Below are 20,137 nucleotides of genomic sequence, written 5' to 3' on the forward strand. Positions count from 1 at the left end.
TCAATAAAATTATTGGGAAAAATAAATAAATAAATAAATAAGAAAAGTAACTAGGTGAATCAGTAGGAGGTTCCCCAGGAAATAGGATTACCATGTGATCCAACTATCCTACTCATAAATAAGTACCCAAAGGAGAGAAAAATCAATATATAAAAGAGAAACTATAAAATCTTTGACTATTGTGGCATTATTCATAATAGCCAAGTGATAGAATCAGTCTAAGTGCCTGTCAGCAAATGAATGGAGGGCCAGGAAGATGGCTCAGTGGAATGAGCACTTCCCTGGCAAGTGCAAGGGCCTGAGTTCAATCCCCGGTTCCACCAAAAAAAAAAAAAAAAAACAATGAATGGAGAAAGTATGGTATTATATAATGGTATACAATGGAGTATTATGCAGCCACAAAGAAGAATGACATTCTGTCCTTTGCAGAAAAATGGATGAAACTAGAGGTTATTAAGGGAAGTTAAATAAACCAGATTGAGGGGGAAAAAGTATAGCATGTTTTCTCTCATATACAAAAAATAATAGACATCAAACTTCAACCAATTAGAAGTAGAAGAGGGTCAATCAGGGAAGGTAGTGATCAAAGCACAATATACTGCATGTATGTATGTATGTAATTGTCACAGACACACTAGTTCATACAATTAATAGGTGCTAATAATTTTTTTGCAAAGGCAAAAAGAAGCCATTGAAGGTTAGGTCCACCTTTTCTAGCCACTCAATGTATGTGGGACTTAATAAATGTCTGATAAAACATTCTCAGATAAAACACACACATATGCATGTACACACTTGCATATAAAAAGCATCTTTTCTTTAAGATATGTCTAGGTAAATGGATACATGTCAAGAACATAATAAATTGGACACATATGTGCAAATATCAGTGTCTCCCTGATGTAAGAAACTCAAAGTATAAATAAGACCTGGAATATATAATAGATACCATAAAATATGAAGAATTATTTGAAAGGAAAAGAGAAAGGGAAGGGGGAGGAGGTAAGAAGGAAGGGAAAAGAAAAAATGAGGAGAGAAGGATAAAACAAAAGCAAAGCTTTGTAAAAGAGGAACAGAGGAATTGAAGGAAGGGAAGAGATTGGGGGAAAAGAATCAAGATATACCATGTACAGATGCAAATTCTTTATGATTAATGTGATCAGTATGTATATCTAAATTTTACCAATAAATTTAATTTTAAAACTAAAAATAAATATATAAAAACATCCTTCTTGGGCTGCAAGGACAGCCAACATTTTGGCCCTAGCCTTTCAAGGTCAGTGAGGACTCAGAACATAGGAGAACCTGTACTATAACATCATGTAACACAGTTGTGGCCCAAATTTTCTGATTAAGGAGATTATGGGGCCATAGAGGAATGTGATCGATGATGTAGAGTGTGCCTAAGGAGAGTCACATGGAGAGAAAACTTTCTCTCAGGCTTTCACAGAAAGCAAATTGGTCAAGCAATGGCTATGACTCATCCACATGACTGACACTGATAAAGAATCTACGAAGTGTGGTACAGGGTTTCAGGATAAATCCTGAGGGGATTTGACTGACCTTGGCAGATAAAAATGTTACATTTCTTGTTAAATAGGTCTTGCTTTATCTTGGTCTTAACCATCCAGCAGAAAAGTATAAAAATGAAGTATAAAAAATAAAGCCATATTAATATGCTGAGCTGTAAAAGGCTCAAGTCAACAACTTCTGACATTGCCAGTCCAATGGACAACCCACTACTATTATGGACTACTAGACTATATTGGAATATTTTACTGAATTCAAGCACCTACAATATTTAAATGACAATAGAATATCCATTTCTGACAAAACTGAACCAAAAAAGGGATACAAATGAAGGATCATTTTGTATCTGTAAGTTTAAAATAGTTAGGATAGATATACAGCTACTTTCTCTTAATTCAATGAATAAAAAGGTTTGTACTAATAGTGTTTGTGGACAGGATATCATGTCTGCATCTTGTACTATGAATAACCACTACAAAGACAACAATATGCAATGTATTAATTATTGAAAAACTGTCCTACAAATTGGTTTTGAAACTGTCTCATCGTTATTTCTCAATAAAATTATTTTTAAAGTCCTTCTTAGATACTTTGGTACTGGTACACCCACTCCTTCCCCTGCAAATATTTTGTTTTCTTTTTGTGAGCAGTTAGGTAAAGTTTACCTTGGTCAAACTTTAATAGGTTAAAAAAAAACAATGTTGACCTATCAATTATATTTGCTTACAATATCAAAAGATTGGCTTGAATGACATTTCTCTAACTGAATTGATAAGTTGTTTTTATGATGAATTTAGTACTTTCCTTTTGAAACAAAGCTTTTCCTAGCAGCTAAACCAGCTCAAGCTGTAGAGACAGGAAGCAGTTAACCTCAAACCTCTTTCCCTCACAACTCTTGCTTGACAACAGGCAACACAAAGAGTAAGATCAGAGGTGAGAAGGTGCTTATCTCCTCCTTATGAGTGAGGTATTGAGAGCTAGCAGACTTCACAGAAATGGTCTATGAATCTTGTGATGTACCCAACTTCTGGAAGAGACTGAAAGTTGCTAGCTTCCACAGGGCAGTGGGTGGGAGGCAAAATATTCTCTTTCCATTTCACCTATTGTAAGTGGGTCAGTTACTATACTTAGTAACCAGGTCAGTCCTCATCACAGGTGGCATGAATAACCACCTCTAAGTTGTGGTTGTTAGTATCAAAAAACCCTAACCTTAAAATTATGTTACCTATCAGTTCAGTTTGAGCTCAGATTTCCAAAGATGAAGCCCAAAATACAATGTAGGAAACACATTGGTTTAAATTAGTAACTATGACCTACATGCTTAGAGCTATAAAGCATTTTCCCCTATTTACTTCATGATCCACATGAACCCATGAAATAAACAGATAAGACAGTCATCCTTAAGCCTGTTTTCCAGATGGAGCAGTGATACAAGTGAAGTCAAGCAGTTACTCAAGGATAATTAAGGATATATAAGTCACCCTGCAGACCTGAGTTTATGCCTGATGACAGATTCTAATCTACTATTTTTTTCTCTTTCTGACATGTTGCATCAAAATTTCAACACAATTTCAGTGATTGTTTCTAGATCCTCTGAGAACTGGCCTGAAGGAGAGGGTATCATTGAGGATCTCTGATGAAAGTGAGGAATGATACCAATGAATGGAAGAGGAGATGGAATGGAAAGTGGAATGGACCAACATCAATTTTATTTTCTGCACCATTTTAATGGAGTCTCATACTACAAAATAGAAGTTATCTGGAAGGAAACTTAGAGATGATCTCAGCCAATCCTTTATTTTACAGAAGAAGCCACTGAAAACAAACCAAAAGAAATAAATGATTCTTTAAAAGGTCTCACAAATACCTGAAGAACCAAGATGTAATTTATTTAGGCATATACGAGTAATGCCTTAAATCATGAATGAACAGAAAAACAACTTTGCTCATTCAGATTGAACTCATATCATAATCATATTTTTAAAATGGATACTTCCAAATTTCTTTGTGTGTAATAACATGGTAGTTCCTCCTTAGCCATGATTTTTCTTTCTTTAGTTTTAGTTACTGGTACCCAATCACAGTCCAAAATCATGAGATGAAAAAAATCTAAAAATAAACAATTCATAAGTTTTAAATGGTGAGTAGCATGATGAAGTCTCTTACTGTCCTATAAGGTATATGAGTCATTTCTTTTTCCAACACAGCCACCGTGTATATGCTACCCTCCTGTTAGTCACTTTACTGTTCTCTGTATTATCAGATCAACTATTTAAGTACCTTACTGCTTGTGTTCAAGTAACCTTTGTGTACCTAATTATGGCCCCAAAATGCAAGAACAATGATGCTAGCAACTTCTCTATGCATGCCAAGAGAAACCATAGATTGCTTTCTGTAAAAAAAAATATGAAAGTTCTCTATTTAATAAAGAGAAAAAAATCACGCTTAGGTTGCTAATATATATAGTAAGAGGGAATCTTCTATCATGACATTACAAAGAAGGAAAAAGATACTTGTACTAGTTTTTCTGTTGTACCTCAAACTGCAAAAGTTACAGCGACAATGAGTGATAAGTGCTTAGGTGAGGCATTAACTTACAGGTGTGGTACTCTCCAAGGTCTCAGGCATCTACTGGGGAAGGTGTCTTAGAACACATCCTCCACTGGTAAGGGTAGACTACTATGTGTAAAACACTTTGCTTACAACTTGGAAGACTTCCTGAAGGTCATAGATGGGCTCGAGGTACAGGTTACTGACAATATAGTTGCATGAAATGCCTCTTAGAAATTATTTCTAGTGCATCAACACTATACTGCTGTAGCTCTTCCATTCTAGTTTGGCCAAGTGTACAAAAGAGACATTAGTCAACATATAAAGTCACTTTTCAGATCAACACTCCTGGGTAAATAGCTAACTTCAGAGCTTCTGTAAAGTATACTTATTTATTGTATTTAAATTTATACTATTCCATCTTTTCTTTTCTGTATCAAAGCCATCACAGAGAAATGAAATGGCATGTAAAGGCTGACACACCAGAGAGGAGTAAGCAGCACTCAGGACTGAGGTTTATATTGGGAAACTAAAGAAGCAATGAGAAGATGCAATACATGTTTAATTAGCAGTGTGATTTTCCTCCCCAGTCTTTAACAACTTCATGGGCTTCCATTTATTCATGTCACTGTCAGAGTTTCTTTTGCAGCTGACAAAACTAGGTTATAGGATCCTAATCACATTGTTTCTTTCTTAAAATGCTGACAGAACACACATTAACAGAATAAGCAGCAACCAATGAAAATGAAAGCTTTCTACTTTCAACCACCCTGCCCCGTGATGTCTGTGCGCCAGTTGTCCTGGCACAGAGCACCTCCCTCCGCACCACAGAGCTGGCTAAGTTACTGGAACTTTTCTCTGAGTACAGTTCCTGCTTGGACCTCCCATACCTATGGCCTTCTGACTACTTGCTCCTTTTCAGGCTCCATAAGTGGCAGACAGCCCCAAGAGCCACCCAGTATTGGCTCTGGAGCAAGTCAGACAGCCTGTGCTCTTCGGGAGGAAGGAGACTCAGATCAACAGTCTGTGGCCATGGTAACTCTAGCCAGTGACTCTGGCTCCATTAAATGTCAGAAAGAGGAGTGCAAAACATTCACCGGATTGGCGCACCTTTTGCCATCCTCTTTGAGCAAGACAAAAACAAAGCTAGGCACTCTGAAATTTGTGTTAAAATGCCGAGAACATACCCAGGTTAGTTTCAGAATAAGTCTATGGTCATTTCATCTCATTTTCTGTTAACTGCTGTCATGAAACTCCTCATTTTCACAAGAATTAGTGATTCAAAGAAAGTCCAAGGATTATTTTAAAAGGCTTCAAATAAGCATAATAGTCACGTGTCTGTGTTGTCTCATTCAGGATCCCAACACAAAGCACATAGTATACTCAAAATTGGGCAATAGTAGGAGGGTTTATTTATGAAAGGTTGTTGGCAAAAGTGTAAAAACATAACAGAACCACAAGGAGAAAACCACCTGTGGTTTGTAGCCACAGAGTTATGACCACCCTTAGATCTCAAGGGGAGAAGGCAGAGGGAAGTTACTAGACCCAGAAAGATGAAGAACAGGGCAGAGGAGGTTACCACTGACAGAAGCATGACTTCTATTGAAAGAAACAGAACAATTGACTCTTTTAGATTATAGAACTACAGAGCACATTAACTCTTATCACAGAACCTACGATTGCTAAAATCCTCAACTCATGTAAGGAAAACTTATTATAGGTGATAATAAAAATTTTAAAGTGAAAATTAAAGCTTTATTACTAAATTTACTAAACAAGTTTCTTTTAGCCAACACTAGTCTAAGTCACACCTTTAACCTGATCTGTGTTACTACACAGGCAGACGTGGTAGTTGAGAGGACACTTGTCTTTCTTCTTTTAAAATATTACTGCGCTACATACAACCATCAGTAAGTAGCTCAGAAGTCGAATCTGTCAGGAAAAGGGGTCATCTGAGCCCTGAGACTTAAAGCATTAATTTTGAGAGAGAAAAATTACCGAATCAGTCAATAAATATTTCCTAAAAAGTTGTGATTTATTAAATTGTTCTTTGGTATTCTGACTTCTTCCATAACAGTCAATCATCCTTGTAGCAAACAAACAGTGCACTCTGATAGAGCTGGTTCTCGGGAGTAAGAGGCAGAGCTGCTCCCTCCTAGAACCAATCCTAAGGCAGGTACATGCTAGCAATTCTCCAAAGCCACAGATGGCATTGAACCCTACAGAAAGCCACTGATGGTCACATGAAAGAGGCTTTGTTTCCAGATGAGATGATTCTGGGGGCTTCTGCACAGAGTAATTTTTGACTGGACCATGAGATCCGTGGCAAATTAGACAGGCTAATGTTAAGGAAGTGACCTTACTGAAAGGCTTTGTTAGGATCTAGCAGAACATTTTATTGATGTAAGGAGGAAATAAAAGGAGATGGCTGAAACCAATCATTAAGGGCCTTCAGTGTCAAGTAAAGGCACTTGAAAGTCAAAGGAAAGCAACTTCAGTTGCTGATGACAGTTGAGGTGAGAATGGTGTTTCCTTGGGAGTCAAAACAACTGCAAGAAACAATGGTAGTGGTGAGGCAGACACTTTGGAGCTATTGCCGAAGCACCAGTATGAAGTCACACAGTGGCAGCTGGGATGAAGGGGTCGGCAAGGAGTGGTGCTGCATGTGCTGAGGCATGGAAACAGAAACCCACATGGAGTCCATGTGCTAGAGGAGGGCAAGGGGAACTCACCATCCACAAAGTTAGGTCAATGAAAAGAGACAATCTGAAAAAGAAGCTGCTGGGTTCAATTTTAGATATTGAGCTAGGGACTGAGATAAGGTTCTCGGAGGAAAGACCCAGAAGGAATTAGGGCTGGAGTTCAAGGAAGCTAATTTGAAATATAAATATATATAGGAAGTCATCTGTATTAGGATTAAAATTAATATTAAAACCACTGAAAATCAAATGCCTACTCTGTAATTCTTTTCTATCTGGCACTGCCCATCAATGAGGGACCTGAACACCATAGAACTGAAACTCCTAAACATACAGATGCATATGTTCAATGCATTGTCACCCAACTCCTGCATTCACAGGTGGCAATTTTCCTCCTACCTCCTCGTGCTAGAAGAACAATCTAAAAGGGCACCGTGGCATTGCACCTTGACTTAAATGAAAGTGAATTCATACAAAAATCACTGAGCCACTCCTTGAAACTCAAATTTATTATCCTAAAAGTTGTCCGTCATCCAAAGAGTAAGTAACGGAGCTTTATGGCTTTCAACATAAATATTATGACAGTAATTCAGTTAGCAAGTCAAAAGAAAACTCACAAACATATGTGGAGTTTTCTATTAAAATATTGTTTTCATATACATATATACATACACACACATATGTATTATATTCTAGCAACAAAACTTGAGAACTGTATTTTCTACCCAAGTCACCATCATTCTGAACCCTCATTCAAAATAATGATGCATGATTCCTATCTGCTCTATTTTTCCTAAATCTTATACTTTTACCTCTCTGTTCATGACCACTTCAGCATATGCAGTATCTTTTGGTAGGTGTCACAAGCCTGGAAGTTTGGAAAGAATGACTGTTTTGTGCCATAACATTATGTAGAGAAATTGGAGACCACAAAGTCAATATCTAACCCCACCAAGTCCTGGAGTAATTTCTAAGCACATCAGCATCTATGTTCCTGATAATAAATCCTCCAAGAAATTTCAGAGATGCCTGGCTTGTACTTTTTGCATTTGCTCTATTAGACCATAAGGGCATCCATAAAGAAGTACAGTGGCCAAGTTGCCTAGTTAGAGCTGATAAAAGCTGACATTTTTAATTTCCACTTTAGAAACATTTTTAAACCAAAATATATAACTTGAGATGTGCTCTATTTCAACCCCTTCATATACCAATGAAGAAATTGAGGCCTAGAAAATTTATTTCATAATGGGACGAACTAAAATTCCTAATCACATTTCCTTACCTGAGCCAAGGTCAAACAGTCACATCCTTGTTCCAGAACTCACAGGGAGATGCTGAGATAAACATCACTGACTGGAAATGGTCCGTGATGTTGGGCAGGGCTGGCTTGAAGCTTGTGACCCTGTTATCTCAGCCATGAGCTGAGGCCACTCCCAACCATGCTGTGCATTTGTGAGTGTGCAAGAACTGAAAGTACACATGGACTAAGTCCTCAAAGTCAGGGTACACGGGGTCCCTCTAGCCTCACTGACACTGTGCACTCACAGAATGAAATACACACATGCACGTGCATGCACACACACACACACACACACACACACACACTTTTTTGGGGCCCAGTACTAGGGATCAAACTCAGGACCTTGCTCTTGCCAGGAAGGTGCTTATGCCTCTGAGCTACATCCCCAGTACACACACACACACACACACACACACACACACACACCCAGGTTTCTGGTAGTGAATGACTCGCTTACCATTTCTTCATCCCAGTATATCTCTGGCCCTAGAAGTCTCTTTTCTATCTCTCCATGTTCTTAAAGATTTGGCTTCCTCCTCTAACACTATCAGCTCCTTGAGAAAATTGTCCCACCCTCCTTGATATCATCCCTACCTCCCTCCTCCTTTCTTTCTCATTAGCCTCCTCTCTTCTCCAACCCTCTAGTGCTATGCACACACTCTCATGTGCATACACACACATTCTCTCACACACACACTTCCAGCACTTGGCTCCTTCCACATGTCAAACACAATCAAGCCATTTCATTTGTAAAAATTTATCACATACCATCCATGTTCAAAATACCATAGTGGGTAGGGTATGATGGTGCACATGTGTAATCCTAGCACTCAGGAGGCTGAGGCAGGAGGATGGCTATGAATTTGAGGCCAGCCTGGGGTACATAGCAAGTTCAAGGCCAGCCTGTACTGCATAGTAAGACTCAGTCTCAAAAAAAAGTGTATATATATACACACACATTTTAAAAGTTCCTGATTTTCTTTATTTATCAACTTGCTTTTCTCTTCCCTGTCTCTGTTTTGTACCCTTCCACTTTTTCCTAACCCTGGTCTTGCCTTCCTTCCCACAAGAGTCCTGCTGGTCTCTTTCCCAAGCCATTATTTTCTTCTGTTTCCCTCCTTCATGTAGTGCTATTAGCCCCTTTCTCTTTTTGAAACTCTGTCCTCCTCTTACGGTAGTGATGTTAACTTAGCCACCTCCTTCTCCTCGGCCAACAGACTGTGTCTCCACTAATCCTTGTCTTCTTTGGCTGGCCTTATGCACAGGGAATCCCGGAGCAGTTTGACTCTGCTTTTATGTAGTCATGCCCTCTCCTTTCTATGAGCCAGACATTCCCATTTCTTTAGCTTCACCCCAAAACTGAGGATTCCTAAATGCCTTCTTATTGTTCAGTGTAGCTATTCCAACATGCCTGGAAAACAAAGCTTGAACTTCTGTTACCAGAATTCAGCCCTTTATTTAACTTAATTCTACCTTACTTTTGGGGCCTCTACACCTTCTGACCTGACTTCAGTCCCCAAACCAGAAACAGTATGCCTGATTTCATGTTCTTATTAATTGCCTCATATATAGTTACATTCTCTTAATGAATAGAGGGATTTGTTCTAATAGTGTTTGTAAATAGGATATCATGTCTGCCTCTTGTACAGCTATTAACCATTAGGAAGAATGTATGCCATGTGTTAATTACTGAAACTGTCCTACCAATTTGATTTGAAACTGTCTCATTGCTATTTGTTTCTCAATAAAATTATGGGGAAAAAATATTGCCTCTTCCTTAGGCAGCATAGCATTGGTAAGAACAGGAAGACTGTCTGGATTTATATGCCTACTAACTGTGTGGCCCCAGGTGAGCTGCAGTACCTGCCTGGTGTTTCAATTTCCCCATCTATGAAATAGTATCATCATAGTAACCACTTCATAGGATTTAAGAGAAGACCAAATAATTCCATATATGGAAAGTCAAATATAACAATGCCTGGCAAAACATAAATACAAAATGAACGTTAACTAGCAATTTTCATCATCCATTTAAATCCTATCTACCATGAAAGTCCAGCTCATGTCCTACTATCCATAAAGATTTACCATTCTACATTACCTTTACCAGAATATTTATCTTATCCTTCCTCACTTTGTTACTCACCTATTCATTTCCTTCTTCACCAAATATCGTTCCAGCATTTTGCCTAACACTGAGGTTAAAGTGATAAATAAGACATGATCCTGCCCTCAAGGAACTTATAATCTGGTAGGAAAAATAGATGCATTAATTTGCAATAACATTTTTAAGGAATGCTCAAGAGGAAAGAAGTCTCTGGGGCTGGGAGCTCAGTAGAATAAGCACCTGCCTCGCAAGAGCAAGGGCCTGAGTTCAATCCCTGGTTCCACAAAAAAAAAAGAAAGAAAGAAAGAAAGAAAGAAAAGAAAAGAAAGAAAGTCTCTTAGTTTGCCATTTAGGGTCTTATAGGCTTTCAGATGAAAGGTAAAGAAGACACTGCAGATTATGAGAATAAAAAATACAAAACACCATACAGCAGGTTAATGCCAGATATTATCATTCATCTGTTTCCAGATATTGTATCATGTTATATATAGTTTTCTCAACTAAATCATAAATGAAAGCAGAGATAACTCAACTACATAAAGCAGTTTTTGTGTGTTAAGACTTTGTTTCTTCTTCTCTTCTCATATTTCCTCACTCCAATAGATATTCAAACATGAGAAATTTAATATTGCTGAAGTTAACTAAGCCTCCATGGAAACACTTCTCATGAGCCCACAATAAAGATGGAAGCATCCAGAAGCATTTTTCTCAAAAAGGTGGTTCATGCACTGCAGAACTAAAGTGAAATATACAGGGTCTGGGTGGGCAGAAAGAGCGCAAAAGGGTGTTCCAAGAGGGAAGGTCCCAATAAACCCACACAGGAAGAGTGCAGGTGTGTGACACAGGGGAAAACACTCACTATTGGAGCTGAAGGTCTTAAATTGGGGCATGAAAGAAGATAGCTTGGATAAATTGATGGGACTAACCTAAAAGGGTTCAAAAATCCCCAGAAACTTTGCAGTCATCTTCCTGTCAGTGTCTTCTGGGAACCACCAAAACTATTGTGGTGTCGGGGGCTATGTTCCTTCCCATCTCTAAACATCTGGTTGATGTCTACAGCTCTCTGGGTGGCTATATTTGTAACTATTTTCCTCTAAATAAACTGGTATGGGTATATTGTTATTCACAATGGTCCTAAATTAAAAGTGAAAGAATTTTAGAGATGTTTCATCATTCTCATTTTTACTTCCTTTCATCTCAAAAGAGGATTTTCTTGTATCTGTCACAGAATCCAGGCTAGTATCTTATACATACAGTACATTCTATAAACATATCCTGAGCACCAATCTTGCCAAATCACAAGAAGGATCTGGAACTTTAGCAAACAGGAACCTGCTGATATCTTGTTTGAGACAACTAGAGGTCACATCTTAGAAGGGACACTTTCTCGTGTGTGCCTGTTCTCACCCACCCTGCAAGAGTGTGTCTATCAGGAACAAAATGACCCTGACCTTAAATTACATGCCATTATTATTAATAGTGTTCCCTGTCAGAGAAGGTCATCCACTAGAAACTGCAAGTACCCAAGGTGAGGCTCTGACATTTCATGCTGTGTCAAGTAGCCCTATGCAATGAAAAGCATAACCTTCTACTTTCTTGGTAATTAAAAAAAAAAAAAAATCAAGCGACCAGATCAGAGACAGAGGTGAATGCAGTAATTCTGAATGACACCATCAGGAACCATGAACCTGCTTATCTTGTCAGTCAGAGTCACCAAGATAATGAAAATGATGACAAAGAAAAAGATGATAGTGAAGATGATCCAGAGATAAAAGAGCAGCTCAAAATTAAGGAAGAAATTCTCTGCCACCTTGCAGCTGGTTTTTCAGCAACCAGAAGAGAAACACATATAGTATACATGATGACACACAAACTAAAATAGGACGCCTATAAAATTAGTGGAATTGCTAGGGCCTGAGACATCTGAGGGCTCTTTTTCAGAGCCTCTCCCAAGCAGCTGAGTAGTTCTAGATCCTATCCAACATGCCTCTCTTGAGTATTCAGTCTTCAAAATGAGAATAACGAAGCTAGAGCCTTACCATTCAAATATTCTTCTAGGGGCCAGAGATAACTTTCTTCTCACTTCAAGTACTAATTATCACACAACAATTATCATACTAAAAGCTCTGGGTATGTTGAATATTTGGGGAGTTTTGTATTTGTGAGTCGGTTGGGTTTAATGTTAACACCATATCAGTGTTCAAAAGAGTTCAAGAAGTCACCACCAAAGAGATACAGAAATACCTGTCCACCATTTAGAAATCCAGAGAGCCCTCCAAGCCATTCACAAAACTAACCACCAAGAAGTCATTTTTCTTGGTGTTTAACTAAACTCTTACAGAACAGGTGAAAAAAATCTCCAATCTCTGTGAATAAACTTCTTGTAGAAGAAGGCAAACAATAATTTAACTGAGATAAAAGGGAGAAAAAGATGTTATCCTTTATAATGATCCAGTGTAAGATAATTGATGACGTAAAAATTTTAAATCTGTAAATGTCAGCACACTATAAGCCAGAAATACTTGAAGGAATATATACACACAAAATAAGTGCCAAATGGTAACCATAAAGCATTTATCCACCCATGACAAAAGAGACAATGAAAAAGGAGAAATCATGTCTAAAGAAGAGAAGGCCATGAGACCTGCTCCCATCCATAGCAAAGGTTCCAATGTGAGCACTTCAGAGTTACATTCACAGACTCATTTCTACTTCTAAGCTCTCCATGGCAATGACTCATTCTATTTCCTTGAATTCATATATAGATATTAACTTTACAGTTCTGCTGCAAAAGTCCTTGCCAGATAGTTACCTTAAAAGTAAAAAAAAAAAAAAAAAAAAAAAGCAGCAAAATTAATTAACTCTCTGAGGTCATGGTAGTAGAGTACAAGTTCTCACGCACTGTCCATATTTTGGAAACAGCCCTCAAATGTACTTCAAATGATAAAACATCCATTGATTTTTTCGTAACAATCATGAGAACTGACTACTGTGCATCAAAAGTTATGTAACACAGAAATCTGTTGGTCGCATTCTGTTTTTTAGTGTTTATCTTTTTACCTTCATCTCCTACGCCCAGCCCTCAAGGAACAGTAAACTGTAAGAGGTAAATGACTTCTTCGGGCAGTTATCTCAGAGGAGTCATTTGCTGAAGATTAAAGCTGTTAATTACTTTGCTATGCTGGTATTACTTTTTATTAAATGCCAATCATTTTCCTGCCCTCCGTGCCTCTCTCAGCGAAAGAAGTGCCAGTCCTACTCAGCAGCACCAGAGGAATCAGTGGCCTCCAAACCAGTCAATTCCACAGTTTATCTGCTAAGTTTTTTGGGGAAGAACGGAAAAGAAACGCTTGCATGGAAAAAGAGGTGGTGTTATTTTGATTTTTGTTTTTAGATCGAAGCATCAGCTAGCCAACTAATGTGGGCTAAACATGTATGACCGATACCATGAATTATACACACACACACACACACACACACACACACACACACACCTACCATCAACCACAAATCACTTTCCAAAGTCCAACACCATCTACCCAGATGGACTTCAGTTGCACAATTACTCAAATCTTGTCAAAACATGTACCTTAAGCAAAGACATCATCTAGGTAGTGGTTTCCTCATTCTTCCCAAATCACCTTTTTTTTAAATTTAGCTGTAATGATCTTTCTGCCATATCACCCAAATCATGAAAAATCGGTTAGGGTTGACCATGGAGTAAGGTTTTGTTCTGTGGTACTGGGGATCAAACCTGGGGCCTTGCGCATGCCATGAAGGTACTTAAGCCCTGAGCTATATCCCCAGCCCTTGAATAAGTATTTTAAACTGTGCTATGAGCCAGTGAGTTAGACTGATGAATTAATGGAACATTAAGTTGCTCTTCATACACGCACATGCACATACACACAAACACGTTGGTACAATGGCGGCTTCTCAAGAGAGGACAATGATATTTTGATCAGAGAATTTCCTCATCTATGATTTTTTCCTGAAGGGTGAATACAGAGAAAAATGAAAATGACATGGATGCCTTCACATAGTGGATTAGAATGGATCACACATCTTGTATGTTGTAATCACCTTTTTTCTCATGAGTTTTCTTACTTGAAGGGCATTTCGACAGTGCCACCAACCTGCTCTCCTTCATTAACAGCCACTCACCATCAAATCCTAAAAGTGACTAGGAAAATCCGTTGGCATTTGAAAGTAAATGTATCCCAAAGAAAGAAGAAAGTAAATGCTCTGCATGCATAAAATTTGCAACAGCTTTATCTCCACCCCCACTTTTTAATGTGTGTTCTAAAGGGAAAAATACAAAATTTGCAAAGAAAATCTTCAAAAGAAAGTTCCCGAGTTCAAATAGTTGTCCACAAAATACATCAGAAAAATATTGTGTGTACGATTACCAATTCCAAATAGCTTTTATTTACAGTAAGATGTCCCTTTATCATGTAATAAATTAACATATTTTAAATATTGTTAAAAATAAATGATAAATTTTCCTTGAACATTAAGTTTAAAAGCTTTTTCAAAATAAAGTTTACAGATTTCTTTGGTACCAGATACTGGGGCATAACTTCCCACAGCTCATGTCTTTTGTTATACAGCAACACCTTTTATAAATATACACAATTCACACGCCCAGCATATCAGACAACGAAATTGATGGGTGCATATGTAAGTATTGTATTTCTGCCAGTTGGGAAATTATACTCTTTGCACACACATGATGTTTAAGAACAGCACCACCAGATGATGAAAGCTCTTCACCACCAAAATAAATAAGAACAAAAACTGCAGATATTGGCACTGCAAGGGAAAATTTTCCACTGCAAAGGAATTAGCTGTCCTCATTTGAAACATGTTCCAATTTTTGATTCAAGCAAGACTCTTTTCTAACTCTGAGAATAAGCTAAATGAACCTACTACACTGGCTCACCAAAGCAACAGGGGTGTGTATATGTGTGTGTGTGTGCGCGCGCGCGCGCGCGCGCATGTCCATGTGTGTGTCTTTTAGAAATTATGATTTTTCTGGAGATGATTTTACCATGGACTTACACTGTTCTATGACATTACAGGTCATATTATGCTGATTAGAAAAAGGACAGTAGTCAGAGGACAGGTGCTCGAGTCAGACGATGGTGGCTTGGACCTGCCATCAGCAACTAGGACCTGTATATCCTGGGGACAGTTACCCAGACCTCCTCCTCTGAAGTGGGGTTACTGTAATAACTATATTCTAGTTGTTAGTTACTAGGGCAGTTATTATAATAAGTATCTCCTACTTGTGTGTTACTAAAGCCGTTATTGTAATAACTCCTACTTACTAGAATTAAATGTTGCGCAAAGTAAGCACTCTGTAATGATAGTTGTACCACCTTTCTCATCATCATTATTGAAAACATCAAGGATTTTAATCTAAATAAATAGATCTCAACAAATAGTAGAAAGAAAGAAAGAAAGAAAGAAAGAAAGAAAGAAAGAAAGAAAGAAAGAAAGAAAATCATTATCATTGCCATTTGTGTTGTACCACCTACTACAGTGATTCCAGATTTCATGCTGGTATTGATTTAATTCAGGTAGACATAATGATTCAGCAGATGCTGATCTTCCTTGCCTACCACTGACTGAGCTAAGAATTTCACAAGAATTATTTCATCTTCACCATGACCACGAGATGAGGTTTATTATCATTCCCATTTTATAGATAAGGATACTGAGATTAGAGAATTTAAATACTATCCTAAAGTCAGCTAGTAAGAATTAGATCTGTGTCATAGCTCAGACAATCTCAATTCAAAGCTTTTAGAGCTAATCTGTTTAAAACAGTTTCCTTAAATTATAAAGAAAAAAATTGTAGATAAGCTAAAATAAAACTTCTTGGGACATTATCAACTTGTAGCTAAATAAAATCATGTTCATACCCAAAAGACTTTTGTTAAATGTTATCCTGTATTCTGGAAATCAGTAAGTTTCCAAATAACAAGTCTCTAAATTAGAAGAAAAGTACACTTCAGAAGTGCTTAAATCTCACAGGTCATGTGAAGGTTCAGCTACACCAGGCCAAATGCAAGAATACAAACGCAAAACTTAGAAGAGGAAAAAAAAAAGTCCGAGTCATTTTTACCTGTCACTTGAGTTGAGAGGATGAAGTTGAGAGCCAAGAACAGCAGCCTGAGCACCATTGTCCTAACTTGGCCCAGGACTCCAGGACTTCCACCCTGAGGAGCCCAGGTGTGAGGTGAGCTGCAGATGCACCTGCTGGGCCCGAGAGTCTCACTCATCCACAGCCGCCACCAACTGACTTCCCTTAGGGCACATGATCAAGGGACTCAAACCACAAGGCCCTGCAACTTTCACACAGGATATTACATTGTTTTGATGACTTTAGACTTCTACATGTTCTTTTAAAAGCAAGCCTTTTTTTTTTTTTTTTTGTGCTGAAAAAGAGTTCTAATCATTGTATGATGGGCTCAGGAGCATTAACTTCAACTGTTGGTAGCAGAATTCTGAAAAGGGAGGATGTGAAACCCAGCAGAGACTTGAGAGTAGCTATCCAAAGTGGTTTTGTTTTGTTTTGTTTTTTGTTTGTTTGCTTGTTTGTTTGATTTTTAACTAGGAATTGAATACACAGCCTCACACTTACTCTGCCACCGAGATATGTCCCATGCTTCTCATTCATTAGTTCACAACAGGGTCTCACTAATTTGCCAGGGCTGGCACCAAACTTGTGATCTTCTGTCTCAACAAGGTGTCCAAAAAGAGAAAGAAAGAAACCTCTTGCTGAGAAATTTTTATAGGATGGGAATAGACTGTGTCAAAAAAAATACAAGGGTCATATTGAGAAGCCAGGAAACATTTAATAGCTGTGGAAGGAAATAAAGGAGTTTTTAAGAAATGTAATACTTCTGTGGGTCATAGGTGGCCCTCTTGAGAACTGAGCACACCTTACTTGGCTTCTGCCAGTCCTGCCCCAATAGACTTCCAGGAACTGTGCAAAAGATACCCAACCTGCAACCCTCACCACCTGTACATCTGCAGGAGGCTCCCCATGCAAAGAGAATGTCAAAAAAAAAAAAAGACACCCAGTGTTCTTAGACGGACAGAAAGGTCGCGGAAAACCCCATGATATTTCATGCTGCTTACTGTCTCAAGGAATCACTCAAGGTGAAGCCGCAGGCTGTAAGAACTCCACCGCGGCCCCTGGGTGTTCCTCTCCCACTTCAGACCTCATGTGGAGAGGAACATGCCCCCAACAGGGCCACCTCCTCAAAGGGCCTCCTCTTCCGCCACTTCCTTCAGTGTCTTCTACTCATTGGCCTTCTCTAAACTTCTCCTTTAATTTGTTTCTCGCTTCCTGATAATCTGAGCTTTATATAATTACCATAGTTTGTGGTTTTACATATCTGTTTTTCAAGATAATTTGTTTTGCTTTTTTTCTGACCATAAAAGTAAGATATATTTTATATTTTCAAAGATTAGAAAAAAAGATGAATATTAAAATAAGAGTCTGGGGGCCAGGCAGATAGCTCAGTAGAATAAGCACTTGCTTGGCAAGCACAAGAGCCTGAGTTCAATCCCCATTTCCACAATAAAATAAAATAAAATAAAAGAGTCTGGGCCAGTGAGATAGCTCAGCAGTCTAAAATGCCGCTTAGGCAAGCTTAGGCAGGTGCAGGGGACCATGTGCCCCACCAGCCCCGCCCTCAGGGTAGGCTGAGCCAGCCAAAATAATAATAATAATAATAATAATAATAATAATAATGAGTCACCTATAATGTTACCACCCTGACATAAACACTGTTAACATTCTAATGCATTCCCTTCCATCTATTTGTTCATTAAGACTTTTATACATTTAATATCATGGTTTATTTATGTTTTTAATAGATATATACTATTATTTCTTATATCTTGAACATTTTCTCATGCAAAGTAAGCATTTGTATTTATAAAATAAATTTATTTTTTAACTAAATGTATTTATAAATATATTTGTATTTATAAAATAAATTTTTTAACTAAGACCAGTAATCACACATATTAATGGAATACCCTATGATATTTTGATACTTGCAGGCATTATACAATGCTTAAATCAGGTTAAGCATAGCCGTCTCCTCAAATACATCATTTGTTTTTGACGAAAACATTCACAATCTTTTCTAGCTTTTTAACCTGTACAGTACATTATTTTTATCTGTGGATGCCCTACCATGCACTTCCGTGGTATCCAGCTACAACTTAGTTCCCATCACCCCATCGCTTCATCCCTACTTCCCACCCTGCACTTCTCAGTATATGGTAATCGCCCTTCTATGCTCAATTTCTGTGGGACCAATTTTTTTACATTCCACATCTGAATGAGCTCTTACGTCAACCTAATACCATGATCTCCAGTTCCATCCATGTTGCTGCAAATAACAGGATTTCATTTTTTATGAGTGATTAATGTTCCACTGTACCATATCTCCTTAACCCATTAATCAGTTAATGGACACTTAGGTCATTTTCATTTCTTAGCTACTGTGAATTATGCTGAAATAAACATGAATTTGTAGATTTAGATGTCTCTTCTTACATACTGATTTTTATTTCCTTTAGGTGTATACCTAGAAATGAGGATTTCTAGATCATATGGTAGTTCCTTTTTTTCTTTTTTTTAATAGTAGAGACTAACTCCAGTACATCCTCAATTCTTATGTTTTATTTTGAGATACAATCCTGTTTAGTTGCCTAGGCTGGGCTCAAACTTCTGCACTCACACCTGCAATCCTCTTGCCTCAGGCTCTCAAAGTGCTGTGTTTACAGGTGTGGCCACTACATTTGGCTCTACCTTTAGTTTTTTAATAAACTTTCATAATCCTTCTAATTCTAATTTACATACTAAGTTACATCCCCACCAACAATGTGCAAGAGTTTCCTTTTCTCTACATCCTTAACAGCATTTATCTTTTTCATCTTTTCAATGATAACTATTATTACTAGACTGAGATGGTGTCCTGTAATTTTGATTTGCATTTCTCTGGTGATTAGTTATGTTAAGCATTTTTCATATACTTTTTGGCTATTTGCATGATTTCTTTTGACAAATGTCTATTAAGATCTGTTGGGCTGGCCAAACAGCTCAGCAGATTAAAGTGCCTGCAAGCAGGCTCAGGGGCTGGGGGTTTGATCCCCAAGCCTGCCATGCTGGCTCCACCTCCAGGGAACACTGATATGGCAATTGAGGCTGGGTGTGGTGGCCTGTGCCTGTAATCCCAGCTCTTGAGAGGCTGTAAACAGGAGGATCACTACAGAGGATCACTATCAGACACTGAACACCCTGTAAACCCTTCCCTAAAATACAAAAAAAAAAAAAAACCTGTTGCCCATTTTTAAATGAGGTTACGTATTAGTCAGCTTTCTCTTTACTGTACAAAACAACATCCACAATTTAAAGAAGAAGTTGAATTTGGCTCATGTTTCCAGGGAACTGTCTATTGTTGGTTGACTTCCAGACAGAGACATCATGGCAGAAGGGTACAGTGGAGCAAAGCTACTTAGTTGGTACAGTCTGGAAGCAGAACCAGGGAACAGCAATAGACAAGAAAGGGTTAGGGACTGGGTGCCATACCCACAGTCACACCTTTATGACCTACCAGGACACACCCAGAAGTGTCCTTCTAATCCCCTTGGCTGTTCTCAAACCAGCCAACTTGACACAATTGAGCTTGTCCACCACAGATTGTTTCATTTTTTTTCCATTGAGATTTTAGAATTTTCTTTGTGATGTATATCTCGAGTCCTTGTCAGATGTATAGTTTGCAAATATTTTCTCCTATCCAGAAGCTGCCTTTTCACTCTGTTGATAGTTTCCTTTGCAGAGCAGAATCTTTTAAGCTTGACGTGCCATTTTTCTAATTTTGCTTTTGTTTCTTGTGTTTTAGAGGTCTTCTGTAAAAAGAA

General features: G+C 38.1%; 1 protein-coding gene across 1 annotated transcript in view; it reads right to left on the bottom strand.

The window, feature by feature from the left end:
* Cd28 (CD28 molecule) overlaps nt 1-16,385 on the bottom strand; it is a 32,676-nt gene extending 16,291 nt beyond the window's left edge. The window contains exon 1 of the mRNA XM_012513704.2: nt 16,317-16,385. Coding sequence (XP_012369158.2) covers nt 16,317-16,374 — 58 coding nt within the window. The 5' untranslated portion in view covers nt 16,375-16,385. The remainder of the gene's footprint in view (nt 1-16,316) is intronic.
* Between the last annotated feature and the right edge of the window lie 3,752 nt (nt 16,386-20,137).

This window comes from Octodon degus, unplaced genomic scaffold (assembly GCF_000260255.1).
Source record: "Octodon degus isolate 3935 unplaced genomic scaffold, OctDeg1.0 scaffold00016, whole genome shotgun sequence".
NCBI classification, from domain to species: Eukaryota; Metazoa; Chordata; class Mammalia; order Rodentia; family Octodontidae; genus Octodon; species Octodon degus.